General features: G+C 38.5%; 1 protein-coding gene across 1 annotated transcript in view; it reads left to right on the forward strand.

Moving 5' to 3' along the window:
* The first annotated feature begins 6,155 nt into the window (after positions 1–6,155).
* LOC131543371 (NACHT and WD repeat domain-containing protein 2) overlaps positions 6,156–18,946 on the forward strand; it is a 69,500-nt gene continuing 56,709 nt past the window's right edge. Inside the window, exons 1-2 of the mRNA XM_058780638.1 lie at positions 6,156–6,426; positions 8,691–8,862. Coding sequence (XP_058636621.1) covers positions 6,412–6,426; positions 8,691–8,862 — 187 coding nt within the window. The 5' untranslated portion in view covers positions 6,156–6,411. The remainder of the gene's footprint in view (positions 6,427–8,690; positions 8,863–18,946) is intronic.

Raw genomic sequence — 18,946 nt, forward strand, 5'->3', positions numbered from 1 at the left:
CAGCAGAACAAAGACATTCATACAGGTTTGGAACTACTTGAGGGGGAGTAAATGATGACAGAATTTTCATTTTTGGGTGAACTATCCCTTTAAGGCTCGACCTAAAACTCTTAAAACAAGAACTAAAACCTGATAACCTTTTAAAGCCAAATGCGGAATGGAATAGAGAGCATTGACTCACAAAATAGGTAAATTCTTTTTTACTGGTCAGGTTATCTGCATGTAACCCTAGACTAAACTTATTTTGAACTGTGAAATCTCACTGTTTTCTCTACTATAGTTCACTGTTTACAGTCTGTGGTAGTGAGTCAGTAATGACTTCCATAGACTGAGCTGAGGGCGTCCAATTTAAATGTCACAATGGTAAGCCAAAACAACCCACTTCTTCTGCCCCATAGTCAAATTTTACTCATTTGCCAATTGAGTATAATATGTGCATGTGTGTGTGAGAGAGAAGAGAGAGAGAGAGAGAGAGAAAGACATGAAGAGTGAGAAAGAGAAAGGGAAGACAGAAATGGAGAAAGTTCAGTAAACAGCTGAATTCCAGGAAATAAATATTACATTTGCCTCGTGCCCAAAATAAATTTAAGCCCTCACAGAGTCTTGTCACCCACACACAAATGCATCTGCTGAGAGAGATAAATTGCAAATAAGTTACTTTTATAATTCACATAGCCTAGCCTTTGATAGCAATTAATGTTACTCTGCAGTGTCTCTTTTTTTTTTTTGTTTTTATCACACACACACACACACAAACCCAAAATATTTGCACTTCAACTGGGACTGTAACATTTTTAGGATCTCAAAGAGCTAAGTACCACAATGAAATGCTTGAGTTAAAATGGAAACTGGAATTTCCATATGTGGTTGTCTGAGAAATTACTGGAAATCGGTATGTCATGAGAAAGATTCAATAAAACGCTTATTGGAAAACACTGCTATGATGTTACAACAATAAAATCATGAAAAGACCATTTGTTTGACTAAATGTGTAGTTATTTATTTTCTTTTTTCTAAGCGTGCACCACCACCGTGCACGTCTTGCTTCAATTAGTTTAATTAGACATTTCAAAAGAATCCCACTGGCTTAAAATGAAAGCGAGTATTGCTTTGACAGAAAGAAGGTTTAACGTCTCTAAGCGGTGCAGTGGAAATTGCTTGATATCAAGGTAGCAGGAAAATGTCTCATTGTGAACTTGATTTTTCTCCTTTTAATGAAGCAGATGAAGGCTGCTGTTGTTCCAGCACCACTATCTGAAACTTAAATGTGCATTTTAATGATTAGTACGCATCCACCATAGACAGCTTTGCCTGTTGTATTTAATTCTAAGAAATGTATCATGTGTAATGACCTTCTACAAGCAAAACTGAGTTCTGTGTATTACAGCCTCACCATGCAGAGTCAAAATTCAAATCAATTACAATCTAAAGGTCACTGAATGCACACACATACACGCTCCCTCTCTCGCTCTTCTCAATTGTCTGGTGCTGAAATCTTTCCCGCTACACTATATATACCTCGGCGCTAGAATTATTGTCATGACAACACATCAGGGTGAGGCTTCTGTGCTATCAGAATGTCTATTTACTTATCAGGCTTTTCTCAGGAGGGAAAATAGGCATAAAGCATGTAAACAACATCTGTCCAGTCAACCTGTTGGAATGCCTCAATTTTATCATTATAACTCAATTGCTGCAGAAGGTGATGCTAGTGTCTTGATTGACGTCTCTTAATCCCACTCTTTTGAGCCAAGGACTCTTACACACTCTTTGTCCCGTCAGTGCTAATAGCTAGATTAAGTCGGCACTTCCCCTTGCCGTGTAAAAGGGATCTCATTCATCATTCAGGCTTTTATCGGCATGTGAGGCACATGGAACGCTCAACAAAAACATTCACGATTGCAGAGTCATTGACGGGATTAGCAGGCATGCTTAGGAGTGCTGGGAAATTCTGGCACACGAAACGATTCCATTGTATGGATGGGCTATCCGGCTCTCACACGCTGGCAATGTGCTCAGTGTTTCAGTACGTTTGAGATTTGTAATCCATATTTAGTGCGACCAGAACCAATTGTTTCTCCATTTAAAAGCAGAATGGATGAGCATGTTTGTAGTCAATGAATCAACATAATTAGCTGAATAGGGTTTCTGGGGAGGTTTGGTTCTATAACGTCACACGTCTGTTTTTTTTTTTTTTTTGGCTGGGCATGACTATTGTCTTGTTTTGCAGAGGCAGAAAATTATGTTGTTTTTTTCCCACCAAAATGGTGTTGGTTCTCCTGCCAGAGTCACTGCTTGGCTGGAGAATTTACAAACCTCTCTCAGAAATGGGCAGTATTTCCAATTCCACTGACTTTGTTTCAGTGCCAAACGATGAGTGTGTTACCCTGCCTACAAATACACATCTTCTTACAAGTTTTTTTTTCCCATTATAAGCTGCTTTTTTTAAATTTCTTTGCTGTATTTTTCCAAGTGCACAGATTCGCCACAAATTTAAATTCTGTAATATTATTACCCCAAATAACAAACCCCCAAATAATAAAGCAGGTAAAAAAAAAAATAATTAAAAAAAAAAACTATAAAATTAAATTAGAACAGAATCATACATTTAAACACAAGTAGAGAATTTCAAAAATAAATAATAAAAACAAATTTTAAAATCATAAAAACAAAAGCGTTGTTCAGCTTAACTATAGAGTCAGCCATTACTCATTAAAAGTCTTTAATGAGCCAGTGAGTTAGAATTAGATTTTTTCAAGCTTTATACAACACCCCTTTAATCCACATGTCGAAGGTAGGGAGTACAAACTGCTTTTGACACAATTGTTGAGGGTTATAAGCCTAATGAAACTCAAAGCCATCAGTTCATACATACATACACTGTAAAATACAGAGTTTTCTCAACTTGTCGTTTTAAGTTTATACAACAATAATTTGAGAATCTCCCACAAAAATAAGTTGAGCAAACTCAAAAATCTGCTGAAACTGGTAAAAAAAAAAAAAAAAAAAAATTTAAGTTTGCTCAACTTTTTTTTTTTTTTTACAGTGTACAATTAGTTTATTTTAAATAGACAGGGGAACAGCAAAAAGCTGTTCTTGAAGCACTAGCAATGCCAAAGTCATCAGTTTAATTCAGAATTTGACAGCCAGTTATAAATTAGTAATGCACAATATTCTGTTACCATATCAATTATTGGTTGAGGTCTCAGTTTATCGGTACCTGCCAATATTGCTTATTTAATTGTACATGCAGACTCATTTCTTCCTATTTTTACGTTTTACATTTTACAATTAGGTAGGCCATCATCTAATGCTCACTTCAAGTTAATCTTTAAAAACATTATTAGTTTAATGACACTTATCTGTTATCTCAAAATGAATGCCCATTTGTATCCACTGTACATGATAATGGGCTGGATAATGTTATGATGAATAAATTCATTTGTAGCTTTTTGTGGAGATTACATTCTAATGGGAGTGATTTGTTTTATTTTGCGTTAGTCTTGCCAGGCTGAGTTGTTGTTGTTCTAAAAACTTTACTTTGTTGCATCTCATTATTCTGTCCGTGGCTTCTGCTTGGAGACCAGAAGGTTATAAGCTTCTGCTCTAGCTTTAGGGTGCTGTCCGTGGTTCTGAATTATCCACAGTCTTTCCACACTGCTGAATAGCACAGATTGCAGACAACACTGTTAATTCTGCATACTTACATGTTAAAAATAGGTCCTCTTGAAGCTATCTATGTTTCTTTGTCAAAGAACAATACCAAACCAAAACTGTTTCTGTGTTTTTGAGGGTTTTTTTTTTTCCGAAAGTTACTCTAATGCCTTTTATAACAGGAGACAAAGTGGCTCAATACTCCAACATAACAAGAAAACTGCATTATGGAGCACCCCCAACACTTCACTAAATGACCAGAAATTACATCAGTCTGAATACTTTTGTCCACACAAATTAGTTTTCTCAAGCCGGTCAGCAGATGTATTTCATGCTTAAATCTATTCCACTCTGTTAAATTCTCCCCTAAATTGCTAAAGTGTCAATGGGTCATCCATCAATGAAAGTCTTTTCTGCACAAAGCCTCTGACATTTTCTCTTTGATCACATACTTTCACCTTGACTCTCTCACACTCTCAGACCAGGGCAAACTGTTCTCACACTCAATGCATTTAAAGAGGGAGACAAAGCCTCTGTCTCGCCTGCTATGGAAGCTATGCATGCATTTGTCCGGGGATTGAGGGTATCGATCTGTGGAGGGGTTATCTTGAGGCGATGTGCTGGTGGTATAGCAGCTGTACATGGGCCTTTTGAGCAGACAAAGGACAGGCATGGAGAAAAGAAAGGAAGTTGGGCTTTGATTTATGGGTCTCATTGGCTAGTGGGTGTCTCTGGTGTCAATGTCGGTATACGAGGATGACTGTACAAACATGCATATGTGTGTACGCACATAAGCCTACTTATGCTATATCTCACTTCTCTCTCTGTGTAAAGCTCACACACATGTTTTATATACAAATTATATCTCCATTTGCAAGGAGTTTGCATTCCTGCAAACAAACAAATACGTTCTGGTACCGCATATTTTCAGGATGCCCTCACACTCTCAAAAGCTTAAATCATTGGTGTGGCATTCAAAAAAAAAGCATTGAACCTGATTAGATAACTAAAAGTCATAAGGACCGCATTGTCCCTATAGAGCAATTCTCTTTGCATGGCTGCTTCTGTAATGATGCATAATGATACATCCACATTATTGCAGATGTAGATTATATGGTTAGAATGAAGGCTGTTTGTGTGTGCGCTTGTGCTCAAAACTGTACTGTCAAAGCAGTGTAAAACCTCAAAGCAGTGTTTTCAGCATTTTTTCCCGATTATTCAAGTATGATCCATATAAAAAATGTGTGTGTGTGTCAACACTTTTCACGTTCCCTAATTGCCCATGGCATGCTGGGACTGTTTAAACAAAACCCCACCGCATTAGCTTCACACCGCTCAGTATAGAAGAGATTAGGATCTTTCGCACTGCTTTGTGATCAGCACTAACCAGCCAATCATGGCCTTCACCACAACGAGAGGAGGTGCAAAACAGATCTGGAATCAGAAGAGGGTAGTTCCTTCCGACTTGGAGGGATTACAGCTTTACCGGAAGAGGGAAGGAAAGAAAGGTTAAGCCACTGCTGGTCGCCAGATTCAGCACCTCTGCTTTTGCAGTGTTCATGTGTGCCTCACGCAGAGGGTCTGGCCCTTTATATTAGAGCACAGTGCCAAGAGAACCCAGAGGGGAAACAGCACAGCTATTGTCGAGAACAGTAAGTTACTCATTTGAACTAACAATATATCTTAACTAATCTCATGTTTGATTAAATAACCATTTGCTTAGTGAAACACACTTGTTCTTTTTTAGGTTTGATTTTGAAGCCATAACAGGATTGTGACTTTTTGCAGATTGCAGAAGAAACTTATTGTGTGTATTTTAGTTGCATTTGACCTGTGGATTGTGGACATAAATGACTTTCCGTTATGTACCTTATTTTACTTTTTAATGTCAAGAGGCAAGGAATTTGCACTTTTTTTAACATCTGGTTGCAGTCAGCAGGAGGCTTGTATGTTAACCTTATGATAAATCTCTGCTCTGTGTGATAGGCTATTTGAAATGTGCCCATGAGCAGGGTGCATCAGATCACCTTGCTGAAGAAAACGGCCAAAATTGGTTTTAGCTGGGTTAAGTTGGCCTTCAAGCCTCACCGGAACCCTTCTAAAATCTGCCAGCTGACCAATTTTGACCAGGCTGGAAGACGAGCAAAAGAAGAAGAAAAAAAGATACTGCAGCTTATTGACCATAAGCTCCAAGAACGCATTTGTTTTATAAGAGTCGCGTAGTATGTTATTTCTGAGCACTTTGTAGCTATCTGTAAAAAAGCCGAAACTATAGCATTTTTGGTCTATCATTGCGAAGAAAATAGGCGAGGTTTGAGCATTTCCCCGAGCGCGAGCAGCAATGCAGTCCAATCAATTACGTTTAATTCAATTCACTTAAACTTCCAGCGCGCTGCGAAAGAGAAGCATTTATTGATAATGAATTCAGAGCGCTCCTCCTCCTCCTCTCGTACTCCTGCTCGCCGCTGCGCATTAAGAGACAGCTGGTGATGAGAGGAATATCCCTCCACTCTCACTCTCATCTCTGTCACCTCACTTGTGTTTTCCTCAAGCACTGCGGACAGAAAACGCTGTGCGCGGAGCTTTATAAGAGACGGCACGAGGAGGATGCGGACCGCCGGGGTTTGGCCAGCGACCTTCACTCTCCCGGTCCCCCAGGACTGATTTTCGGTCAAAGATATTTAATGGGCGTTTGTATCGCCGTCTCCGCTGATTTCCGTGGATACCTGCTCGGATATTGTGTGATACGGCTCCAGGATGAAGAGGATGAACGTAAGCACTCCAAGTGTGTTACTGTGCAAGCATGCTGCCTGCATTCGTTGTGTGTTGAAGCGCAGCTGAGTTTATTTTGTTTGGAATTGGCTTTACTGTACGATGAACGCGCAACTTTGTCGTCTTCGGATGTGTTTAGCATTTTGGCAGGTGTGATATTAAAGCATGGAACGCGACTAAGACATGCGATCTTCAACTCACTTCAATTAAGATTCGCTGTTTGCCGAGACAGAAAATTATCGACTGATCGTTCCGTTTGTGCGGAGATGCAGTTCGTGACCGGTTGCATTTACGCGTTTTATCTTGGTTACACCATTATTACTGATAAATGGTATAAAGTGAGAAAGTAGACATGATCTAGTGTGTTTTCTTTTCAAGGAAATCCTTATTTCGCGCGGATCTTGCATTATGGTAATTTCAGGCATTCCTCAAGCAATAACTCATTTACAACTAGAGATGAGAATCAATTCTGGTTGCGATTCTGATTTCTTTTAACGATTCGGGATCTTTTCCACTCCTTTAGTAAAAAAAAAAGAAAAAAATCCCGTTTTGAGGGGGAAAGAAATGCAATAATGTAATTGCATTCGCCCTCATCAGTATGTGTCATTTTGATAATAAATCAAAGGTAATATATTTATTAAAAAAGAATGTTTTGCACAGACCTTTGATTACTTTAACCAAACACTACATTATACTTACAATATAAGTAAATTACCGGAAAAAAACAAAAAACAAATATAATAGCAATTTCATTCATTCATATTTATACAATACCACTGACAAAAAATGTATCTTATATCTTTAAATACATGGTGCCATATGGTAAATCTCATGTTCCTTTATTACATTTGGGTGGATTTCTTTTATTTTGACAGCATTCTAAAAATGCAGCTCTCATGTCAGGGACACTGCAAAGAAGACACAAGATGTAAGTGCAATAAAACAATCAAGTTAAAAAAAAAAGGGAAATTATCGCTGTTACAATTTTGATTAACTACAATAGCTGGATCATATTATTAGTTCGGGAATCAGACTACACTGACCACGCTGTGTTTTTGTCAACATTCACACAACTCCAGAATAAAACTGTAAATTCTTAAGGGAGTGCTCAGTACAGTTTCACTTAAACAATTCCAAGATTAACCACAGTGACAATCTCATTTTAAAACTGAGTTGCCACCTTTTAATTTTCAGGATCTACGTTTAGGTAAACGTGTGCTGGGTAAATGGAATCATACTGGGGTGTGATTCCCAAAAGCAACTATGGTTGCAAGTTCCTTCATTACCAATATAGTTCAATGGAACTAACAACCATAGTTAGCTAACAATGCTTTTGGGAAATGCATCCCTGGACAATTAGTTTGTCACTTCATGCAGTACAATTTATGGGTATTTACCAGTTTATTAAATAGCGTTGTGTGTAAGCCTTTTGATTGTTGTGGACGTGCCATCTTGAATATCCACTGCCTTAATTTGCAATAGCATACTACTATTTAGTATAGTATGAACAGTATGCTTGAAAATCATACACAGTGATTATTTAATAATAACAATGAAATCTTAAAAGATTCTTACTCAGCAATTAATAAACCAACTGAGATGTGGGTTCATCCTTCAAATCTATGCTATTCCAAGTTCAGTCACTGTTACTATGGTTACAACTAAGGTGAGAATAGAAAACAATATAAATGATAATTGCTGTGTAAACAATAACTTTTGAATCACACCTATTAATTAATATATTTGTTAATTCCAAACATTTGACTGTGTGAGAGCAATCTTTTATGCATTAAAATGAAGTGGCTCATAAGAGTCAGTGTTTCGCTTTATTTATTTATTTGATTCACTAAAAAGAGTCATTTGTAATGATGTAAGAGTCATTTGTACAGGAATCAGACTACACTGGGCGTTGTATATTTTGAGCTGTACCACCAGTAGTGGTGTTACAGCGTAACAAAATGGAACTGCTTTTGAATTGGAACTAGTTCACATTTGCCATTTACCAAGTTGGTTAACCAGATTTGCTTCATTGATGAACAGAAAGCTGCTTGGTTTGAAAGTGATGTTTGAACCAAGTGTCATACATCACTATACTACTTACAATAGAAAAATGACCCTTTTGCTCACTAAATTTTGTTTATGCGACTACACTGTCAGATTCCACCAAATTGTGTGTGTAAAAATGCACCATCCATCCATTCATTCCCTTCAGTATTTCAAAACCATAATCCTGAGCTCCTTAACATGTTAAATTCTGTTTGCAGCCGCGTTGGAAGTCACCACCCATGTGGCCGTCCGGAGTGGGCAGCAGGCAGCCCTGTCCCCGTGAATCTGCTCTGCGCAGAGCAGCCATTAGTGGCAACGTCCTTGCGCTCCCACCGTTCCATGTCCCCACGGGCAGGAGTGTCCGGGTCTTCATCTGTGCCAACCCTGATGGTAAGAGCGTGCAGTAGCTTTTTTTTTTCCACCCTGTAAATTAATATATATATTGGGGTTCTTCACTGCACCCTTTGAAGGTGCCTCAAAAAATCAAACTTTTACTCATGATAGATACGTGAACGTGTGTGTATGTAAACTCTGGAATCACCTAAACCCAAGGTCCATACTATTTGCAGTGAACAAACACAGTGTTCTGTCAACTAGATTGACACCTGTTAATGCACGAGCGATGTGCAAGACATGCTTTATCATCCAATGTGTTAATGAATCAGATTTTACAGTAATGAATTCAGATGGCAGTGACAGTTCCACATCATGCCGTTTCATAACACACACTGCCATCCTCAGAGATATGGCCGTTGCTAATGTCTGCAGGACCACTGTCCCGTGTGCTTTGACAAGAGCAGCAGTGACAGCAGTTAGTGGAGCCGTCTGTCTCGGCACTGAACACGAGTTTCAACGTTCCACAAAAACACAGGCCAAGCAACCATGACACAAAATATTGTGCTGCTCTACAGTTATACAGTCTCTAATATTAAAATACGGGAGCTGTCAGTGTTCAACTTGCATGTGGCTGTGGGAGAGTGGTGAACAGAGTGGGATTTTCTTGCTCCTATCCTGAGAAATCGTTGAGAGGTCATCATTCCCAGCATCGATTGCTCATTTTTACATCTTAAGGCTTAAACCCAGAGGTGTTTAGAATTGACCTTAGATTTAATGAGTGCCAGGGGAACTAGACGGCACATATGCAGTCATAGATTTAAATATGGGCTGCAGGGAGACCTTAAAATAGTACTTCCAATCTAGGAGTAAACAAGCCCAGGGAAAGTATAAAATGGGTTAGGAGGGAGAAAGAGAAATGGAGAAATGAGTGCAGAGAATTGAGGATGAAGTGAAAGGAGGGAAGATATCGGTGAATAAATTAGATCGGCGCAAGGACGTCTTAAATAAAATGATGACCTTTCAGACTGGAGGATTAATGATAAAGACTCCTCTAAATTGCGGATATAACATAAGTGCCCTTGTCATAGTCCACCTGTAGCTGCATTCTTTCGTAATGCACATTTATTATAATTATTTTCAATTATAAGGTAAAATGTGACATGTTAAATAATTTTTTCATTTCTCAATTAAATATGAAGAGACAGCTCTAAATAAACCATTTATATAAAATTGCTGTCAAAACATTGTTTGACTATCCTGACCAACCGACACAGCAACGTTGGCTCAACCAGTGTGTGAGTTTTGGGCAGGACTGTCTGTTTGTTCGACCAGTGGCAGACAGAGCAAGTGTTTGGAAAACTAGTTTTAAATGGTCATTATTTTTAGCAGTTTCGTTTGGTGAAGCTAGTGGTATATAAATCACACATTTCACCTTTAAATTAAATAGCTTTCTATTTATTTCTTAATAGGACGAAATTCCCACATTTAAAAAGCATTGTGCATAATCACATTCAACCATCAATGAATTCATGCAGTTCATGCTGGAATACTGTAAAGAGAGTCTGACGCCACTTCTCTACTGCAATAGAAAGATACTACAGGGATTTTGTTCGCAGTCAGCCCTGAAATGCCAGCTTCTTGAAGATGCTTTAGTGAGAGGCAGAGGTGATGCTCTGTGCTGAGAGAGTGTGAGGTGAAGTGTGGAATCTGATGTACTGGACCTGTAGATGCACAACTCAGAGGTGATGTCAAGGTAGAGAATTAATGATACTTTCAGTGGCTGAACGAGCCAGCTGGGCTTTGGTGCAATGCTCTTCCCCCTTATGCACTAGAGGGAGCAATTTATACGTCGCAGAATGACAAAAAGGGAGTTGGCCTTGCAGACACGGACTCATAACAACTCTTTGTTGTCCGACAGTCTTACAAGTCTCACTCGTATACATGCCTTGACTTGAAAGGAATGATTTCAATTTGTGTTAGAGCTATTGTAGAAGTCAGCTCTGTGATTTAGAGGGTCTACTAGGGGCAGTTAGGACAGCAGTTGCTGGAGTCTTGCTGGGGTTGAGATTGAGACTTTGAGGAAATGAATGTGATAACATTTATACGCTCGTTTGGTTTTTTTGTCTCTCTGTAGGGTAACCAAGGGCGACTAGAGTTTTATTCTGCTTTAAGGACCTTGAATTTAATGCCTCTGTGTTGTAACGGCATGTGTGGAGTTAGCCAACATGATTTATTATAGTGCATTTACTGTGTTTTAAATGCTGGGCTAAATCAAGCCTTGATACTAATTTTTTTGTTCATGAAAGACATTTTTATGTAATTATTCTAAAAAATGTTACTTGATATGATTGTATAGTAACCACTTAAATTTTCCAAATACGTGCCTCTAAATACATATCTGCAACACCGTTATTACGTACCTTACTGCACGTTTCGCAGCAGTTTCAAAGTGAAACGTCCAGTGAGTGGTGCTAAAACGCGGGTTCAATACGTGACCCTAGCATGTATTTGTTGCGTTGATATAGGCATGTATTGCTGTGTTTGTATTATGTTGCTTCTAGTACGTATTGCGGTGGTTCATAATTCAAATATCCGATGAGTGTCGCTAAAAGTTAATGCACTATCAAGTTGGAAATATCCCCTACACCAAACCCAACCTTAAACCTACCCAGTAGTGTTGACTAGGTATGGGTATGGTTTACATTTTATCGATACTGATACTGATACTGATACTGATACTGATACTGATACTGATACTGATACCGATACTGCTTATCGATACTGTTATCGATACTATTTGGTGCAAAAAGATATGATGTGAAAAGTTATTTTAATACTGCTGAATTTTAGCAACTGTATTAAAGTTCTTCAGTCAGAAGTGAGTTATTTTTCTCTTTGTGTTTTATTTTATTAACATTAAATGAATAGTTCACCCAAAAATGAAAATTGTCATCATTTACCCACTCTCAAGTTGTTTTAAACCTGAATGCATTTCTTTCTTCTGTTGAACAAGCAACTGTTGAAGTTATTTTATTCTTCAAAATATCTTCTTTTGTGTTCAGCACAAGAAAGAAATTAATACAGGTTTGGTACAACATGACAGTGAGTAAATAATGACAGTATTTTAATTTTGGGGTGAACTATCCCTTTAATGACAATCGGCAGAATGTTCAGTACTGTCCCTTTAAAAGCTGCACATCCTTTTCAAATGTTTACTTTCACTTTAGACATAATTGTTTTTATATGTAATCCTTGTGTGTTTTGACAGTATTAGCGCAATCAGACGTTAACTGAGATAACTAAGTAATCAGGTGCTGTTTGACCGGCCTTTTAGTGTATGCACGCTTCAAGTGTAAGCAGAGCACTCTGAATAAGCGCATGTCAGAACAGCGCGCGAATGAAACGTTTAACCGGCAAAACTTTGCACACGCAAATAATGTACTTTTGTGATTGCGAATAAGTGCAGTGTCTTATGGGTGTAACTCTACTGCTGAATTAACATTTGATATCAATGTGTCTGGCGAGTTGCAGTTGGAGCTGGAGTCGGAGCCAGTAGACATAGTAAATACAGCGTATTGCTTGAGGTAGATGTTGTTTTGTTAGTAAATGTTTCATTATATTACTAGTGTTGCCTTCTTTGTTCACTATTACACTACTACATATATTGCATCTGACACTGGTGTCACTTATTTTTGTCACGTGAGCAAGCACTTTCAAACGTTTCACTCTTGCCGCAAACACACACCTCGCATGCGCATGGGTATCACACGCACGTCGAACAAACGTCGGCCATATCATTCAGTGAAGTAAAATGACAAGCAGCAGTCTAATTATCATTAACATTGAAGTATAGGAAGATAAAACAACCCAAGTATCGATAACAGTATCGTTTGTCCTGAAGCTTATTGGTCCAAAGAAATACCGGTTCTCGATACCCATCCCTAGTGTTGACAAATGCAAAAGTTATATAAAAATGTATTTGCTGATGCAGCCGTGCTATTTTAACTTCCTTAAGTGGATTTGAGCTGTTTTGTTGAACTGTAGTTTCACAGGGTTTGTACCAGAGATCTTCATCACTCAAGTGCAACTGTATCACATGAGCTACCAAGCAAACCTACTGAATTAGAAAACTCATGCATATGAAGCTGCATATGTGAGGACACTTTCAAAAGTATCAGTTTTCAAATCTTGCAGCATGTTACAATTGTTCTGAATTCATAATATTCCTCAAGTAATTATGCAAAAAATTAGGCTTAATTAATTGAAACTGTGGACCTGCAAATCATACTTTGTGTGAAAAGGAATGCAACTTGAATTCCGGAAATGTTGGGACATTTTTAAAATTTGAATCAAATGAAAACTAAAAGACTTTCAAATCACATGAGCCAATATTTTATTCACAATAGAACACAGAGAACATAACAAATGTTTAAACAGAGAAATTTTGATTTTAGTTAAATTTTTCATTTCAAATTTGATGCCTGCTACAGGTCTCAAATAAGTTGGCACAGGGGCATCAAAGGGCTGAAAAAGCAGGAAATTTTGAAAAGATTCAGCTAGGTGAACATCTAGCAACTAATTAAATTAATTGTCATCAGGTCTGTAACAAGATTAGCTGTAAAAGGGATGTCTTAGAGAGGCAGAGTTTCTCAGAAGTAAAGATGGGCAGAGGCTCTCCAATCTGTGAAAGAGTGCATAAAAAGATTGTGGAATACTTTAAAAACAACGTTCATCAATGTTAAATTTCAAACGCTTTGCAAATCTCATCATCTACAGTGCATAACATCATCAAAAGATTCAGAGAACCTGGAGAAATCTCTGTGAGTAAGGGACAAGGCCAAAGACCTTTGTTGGATGCCCGTGGTCTTCGGGCCTCAGACGACACTGCATCACTCATCGGCATGATTCTGTCATTGACATTACTAAATGGGCCCAGGAATACTTCCAGAAACCACTGTTGGTAAACACAATCCGCCGTGCCATCTGCAAATGCCAACTAAAGCTCTGTCATGCAAAAAGGAAGCCATATGTGAACATGGTCCAGAAGTGCCGTCATGTCCTGTGGGCAAAGGCTCATTAACACCAGCATGTTATCAGTGTTCAGTTCAAAAGCCAGCATGGTATGGGGGTGCATAAGTGCATACGGAATGGGCAGCTTGCATATTTTGGAAGGCACTATGAATGCTGAAAGGTATATAAAAGTTTTAGAGCAACATATGCTCCCCTCCACAAGCCCTGAACGTCAGCGGAGATCAGGACACCTAGATGAACCCCAGAGACAGATCCCCATTGAAGACCTCGTCACCTAGACGGCCATCGGGACAAGACCTCGGGAACCAGATGAGTCCTTTACACAATCTGACTTTGCTGCAGTTGAATTGAACTGCTGGTTCGTCTGGCCAGAGGAGAGCTGGCCCCCCGACTGAGCCTGGTTTCTCCCAAGGTTTTTTTCTCCATTCTGTCACCGATGGAGTTTTGGTTCCTTGCCGCTGTCGCCTCTGGCTTGCTTAGTTGGGGACACTTAATTTCCAGCGATATCATCGACTTGATTGCACAGAAATGCCATTAACTGAAAATTGAGTGTTTAATCTTGCCATTTTACATTATTGACACACTATTTCCTATTTTGATATTGGAAAGTTTCTTTGACACAATCTGTATTGTTAAAAGCGCTATATAAATAAAGGTGACTTGACTTGACTTGACTTGACTCCAGACGACGTCTATTTCAGGGAAGGCCTTGTGTATTTCAGCAGGACAATGCAAAACCACATACTGCAGCTATTACAACAGCATGGCATCGTAGTAGAATAGTCCGGGTGCTGAATTGGCCTGCCTGCAGTCCAGATCTTTCACCTATAGAGAACATTTGGTGCATCATTAAATGAAAAATACGTCAAAGACGACCACGAACTCTTCAGCAGCTGGAAACCTATATCAGGCAAGAATGGGACCAAATTCCACAAAAACACAAAAACTCCAGAAACTCATAACCTCGATGCCCAGATGTCTTCAAACTGTTTTGAAAAGAAGAAGGGATGCTACACCATGGTAAACATGCCCCCGTCCCAACTATTTTGAGACCTGTAGCAGGCATCAAATTTGAAATGTGCTCATTTTGTGCATAAAATTGTAAAATTTCTCAGTTTAAACAGTTGTTATGTTATCTATGTTCTCTTGTGGATAAAATATTGGCTCATGTGATTTGAAATTCTTTTAGTTTTCATTTTATTCAAATTTAAAAAACATCCCAACTTTTCCGTAATTCGGGTTGTAAAAGTTGTCAGAGTTTTACTGCCTCTAGGGTTCTTTTCAACTGGAAACTGCAGCGATTCATATGTTACATATGTATCAGTACGTATGTGTATCATTGTATGTATAAGTATGTTTTTGGCAGAAATGTAGGTAGAGGCACGTATTTCCAATGAGCTTATGTTATAAATTTTAGATTCAGTTAAGATTTTTGACCAAATTGACTGGTTGGCAAGGCCACATTACTTTTGTGAGGAAACTGATAGATGAAGATGATAGTTTTGTGTTTTAAATGTTTATGGTGCAAGTTACCCCCTCTATTTCACTGCAGTGATTCATTGGTTGCCGCCTCTGTAGATACGCTACTAGCATAGTGTTTAGTCATGAGAAGAGCAAAAATTAGACACACTTTTACTATTGTACTTTACCTGCTGCACACGCTGAATTAAAGTAACAGTGCATCATTTGCGGTAAATTTGAACATGGATTGGCATGAAAAAAATTTAATTACACCATAAATGCATATAATTAAAGTCTACTGTGTTTCACAGTCAACACAGGCTATGGCTTTTTGGCTAGGTTTAAAGGAAAAGAGCACTTTTTAGGCAATAATAAATGGCACTCGTGGAGGTAGGAAAACAAAGTTCTTTATGAACCACAGGATTCCTTGTGAAAAAAATAAAAATGCAAAGGAAAAGGCAGTAGAGCTGACTATTTCTGTCAGTGGTAAATATTAATTTAGAATGTTTTGTGATAACATTGGAAATGTTTTGCCACTTGCTTGAGCAATTTAATATATAAATCTAGAAGTAAAACGCATTGAATAATTTGTTGCTTATATTTATTATATTTGAAAGATTGTATTACTGTACTGAGTAAAACAATTCTGAAAAAAACAAAAAACATTTTCAGTAACAATGTTTGGATTTGAAATCAAAATAATGGATAAACGGCTCAGTGGCAGACTCCTATGTGAAAGCACAATGAGTCCACGCTGCTCCTGCTGGACTGCATACACACTGAAAAACGGAGGATGTGTGAACCTGGTGTAAAAGGCCGCCTCACATACAGTTCACAAAATCAGGCTTGTGCTGTGTATAAGCTATTATGCAACAATTGCACGATTGTAAAAACAAACATGATCAAACATTTTGGTAAGATAATCATATATTTTTGAAAAAAATGCCCCCTCCACCCCTCAAATAAAATAAAAAAAGCCCCCTTCACAAGAGTCACCTAAGTGTCACATTTTCAAAAATAAAATTAGGCCCTGAAAAAAGTCTCAAAATCCTAATTGGATTATCACTATAAATAATTCTACATGATAAAAAGAAGGCTTCAAAAAGATCAGTATTGGTGATACTGCTTCCTGTGATTGACAATCGGTGATCGGCTTCAAAAATTCTAATCGGAGCACCCCTATTAAAATAACAACATGTAAAACAGACAGAGTTTGTCTAATGAATATTTCTGTCATTGGAAGCATTCTGGTTACCCAGTACATTACAACAACAGCGACGAAAAAAAAAAACGTGGACACTCGACCAGTCACTCTTTGTAAACTTTGTTCAGTGCGAGTATCATATGCTCGAATATCATTTGCGAGAACAGCAGAACAGCAGTGCTGATGTTAGCTAAAGAACTACTGAGTGCACCTGTTTGGGTTCTTAGTGACATCAGCCAGTCAGTATTGTCATTACTTCATTTTCACAGGCTTCAAAATAATTTACAGCTCAGTTGATTGGCTCAAAAAAAATGTGAACAAGATCAGAGATCAGCAGTTGAGCAATTTCCACTGAGATGAATGGAAATGCTAACAGATAGCATTCTGCAGGTATTATAGAAGTTCTTGTTTGAGTCAGTATTATTGTGTTGGGCTAGTTGGCAATGTGTCATTAGCACATTTTGAGAGATTCATCCTATGAATGGCTTATTTATAATAATCTCTGCATATTAAATTTTCAAAGTATTTTAACAGAGAAAAGATTTACACACTTCAACCTTTAATGCAACATTGCTTCATAAGAATTGCATTCAAAAACCCTCAAATGGCTTATAATAATGATAGATAATTATGTGCTTTGAATATTCAGATAATATTTTTGCCTTTGAGCATTTGGTAATTAGTTTACTAATGCCATGGAGCTAATGGATTGCCAATAGGAATGTGTTTTAGTCACAGATGGGATTTCATTCAGTCTTTAAGCACACACGGTCAGGAGCCTTTGATGGGGAGTAATTCTCGTTCCATCATCCTCCATCTTGTGACCTCACCTAATCCCGAAGAGTCTTGTGCTTCAGCATCAGACATCTGTATCAATACTGAGCTCATCTATATGCGACCATCCGTTCAGAGCCCGTGCTGCTGGAGACACATGTGAAAGTCCCATGGGATACGACTGCACAAAGGCTTTACCCAAGATTATAGACATGATTGGACAGAGCATTGAGCAAGATGCACACTTGCAGCTTGAGATTCTAAATGACGCAGATACAGGTGCATCTCAATAAATTAGAATGTCGTGGAAAAGTTAATTTATTTCAGTAATTCAACTCAAATTGTGAAACTCGTGTATTAAATAAATTCAGCGCACACAGACTGAAGTAGTTTAAGTCTTTGGTTCTTTTAATTGTGATGATTTTGCTAACATTTAACAAAAACCCACCAATTCACTATCTCAACAAATTAGAATATGGTGACATACCAATCAGCTAATCAACTCAAAACACCTGCAAAGGTTTCCTGAGCCTTCAAAATGGTCTCTCAGTTTGGTTCACTAGGCTACACAATCATGGGGAAGACTGCTGATCTGAGAGTTGTCCAGAAGACAATCATTGACACCCTTCACAAGGAAGGTAAGCCACAAACATTCATTGCCAAAGTAGCTGGCTGTTCACAGAGTGCTGTATCCAAGCATGTTAACAGAAAGTTGAGTGGAAGGAAAAAGTGTGGAAGAAAAAGATGCACAACCAACCGAGAGAACCGCAGCCTTATGAGGATTGTCAAGCAAAATCGATTCAAGAATTTGGGTGAACTTCACAAGGAATGGACTGAGGCTGGGGTCAAGGCATCAAGAGCCACCACACACAGACGTGTCAAGGAATTTGGCTACAGTTGTCGTATTCCTCTTGTTAAGCCACTCCTGAACCACAGACAATGTCAGAGGCGTCTTACCTGGGCTAAAGAGAAGAAGAACTGGACTGTTGCCCAGTGGTCCAAAGTCCTCTTTTCAGATGAGAGCAAGTTTTGTATTTCTTTTGGAAACCAAGGTCCTAGAGTCTGGAGGAAGGGTGGAGAAGCTCATAGCCCAAGTTGCTTGAAGTCCAGTGTTAAGTTTCCACAGTCTGTGATGATTTGGGGTGCAATGTCATCTGCTGGTGTTGGTCCGTAGTGTTTTTTGAAAACCAAAGTCACTGCACCCATTTACCAATAAATTGTGGAGCACTTCGTGCTTCCTTCTGCTGACCAGCTTTTTGAAGATGCTGATTTCATTTTCCAGCAGGATTTGGCACCTGCCCACACTGCCAAAAGCACCAAAAGTTGGTTAAATGACCATGGTGTTGGTGTGCTTGACTGTCCAGCAAACTCACCAGACCTGAACCCCTCAGAGAATCTATGGGGTATTGTCAAGAGGAAAATGAGAAACAAGAGACCAAAAAATGCAGATGAGCTGAAGGCCACTGTCAAAGAAACCTGGGCTTCCATACCACCTCAGCAGTGCCACAAACTGATCACCTCCATGCCACGCCGAATTGAGGCAGAAATTAAAGCAAAAGGAGCCCCTACCAAGTATTGAGTACATATACAGTAAATTAACATACTTTCCAGAAGGCCAACAATTCCCTAAAAATGTTTTTTCTTTTTTTTTATTGGTCTTATGATGTA

This window comes from Onychostoma macrolepis, chromosome 07, assembly GCF_012432095.1.
Source record: "Onychostoma macrolepis isolate SWU-2019 chromosome 07, ASM1243209v1, whole genome shotgun sequence".
In the NCBI taxonomy this organism is placed as follows: domain Eukaryota; kingdom Metazoa; phylum Chordata; class Actinopteri; order Cypriniformes; family Cyprinidae; genus Onychostoma; species Onychostoma macrolepis.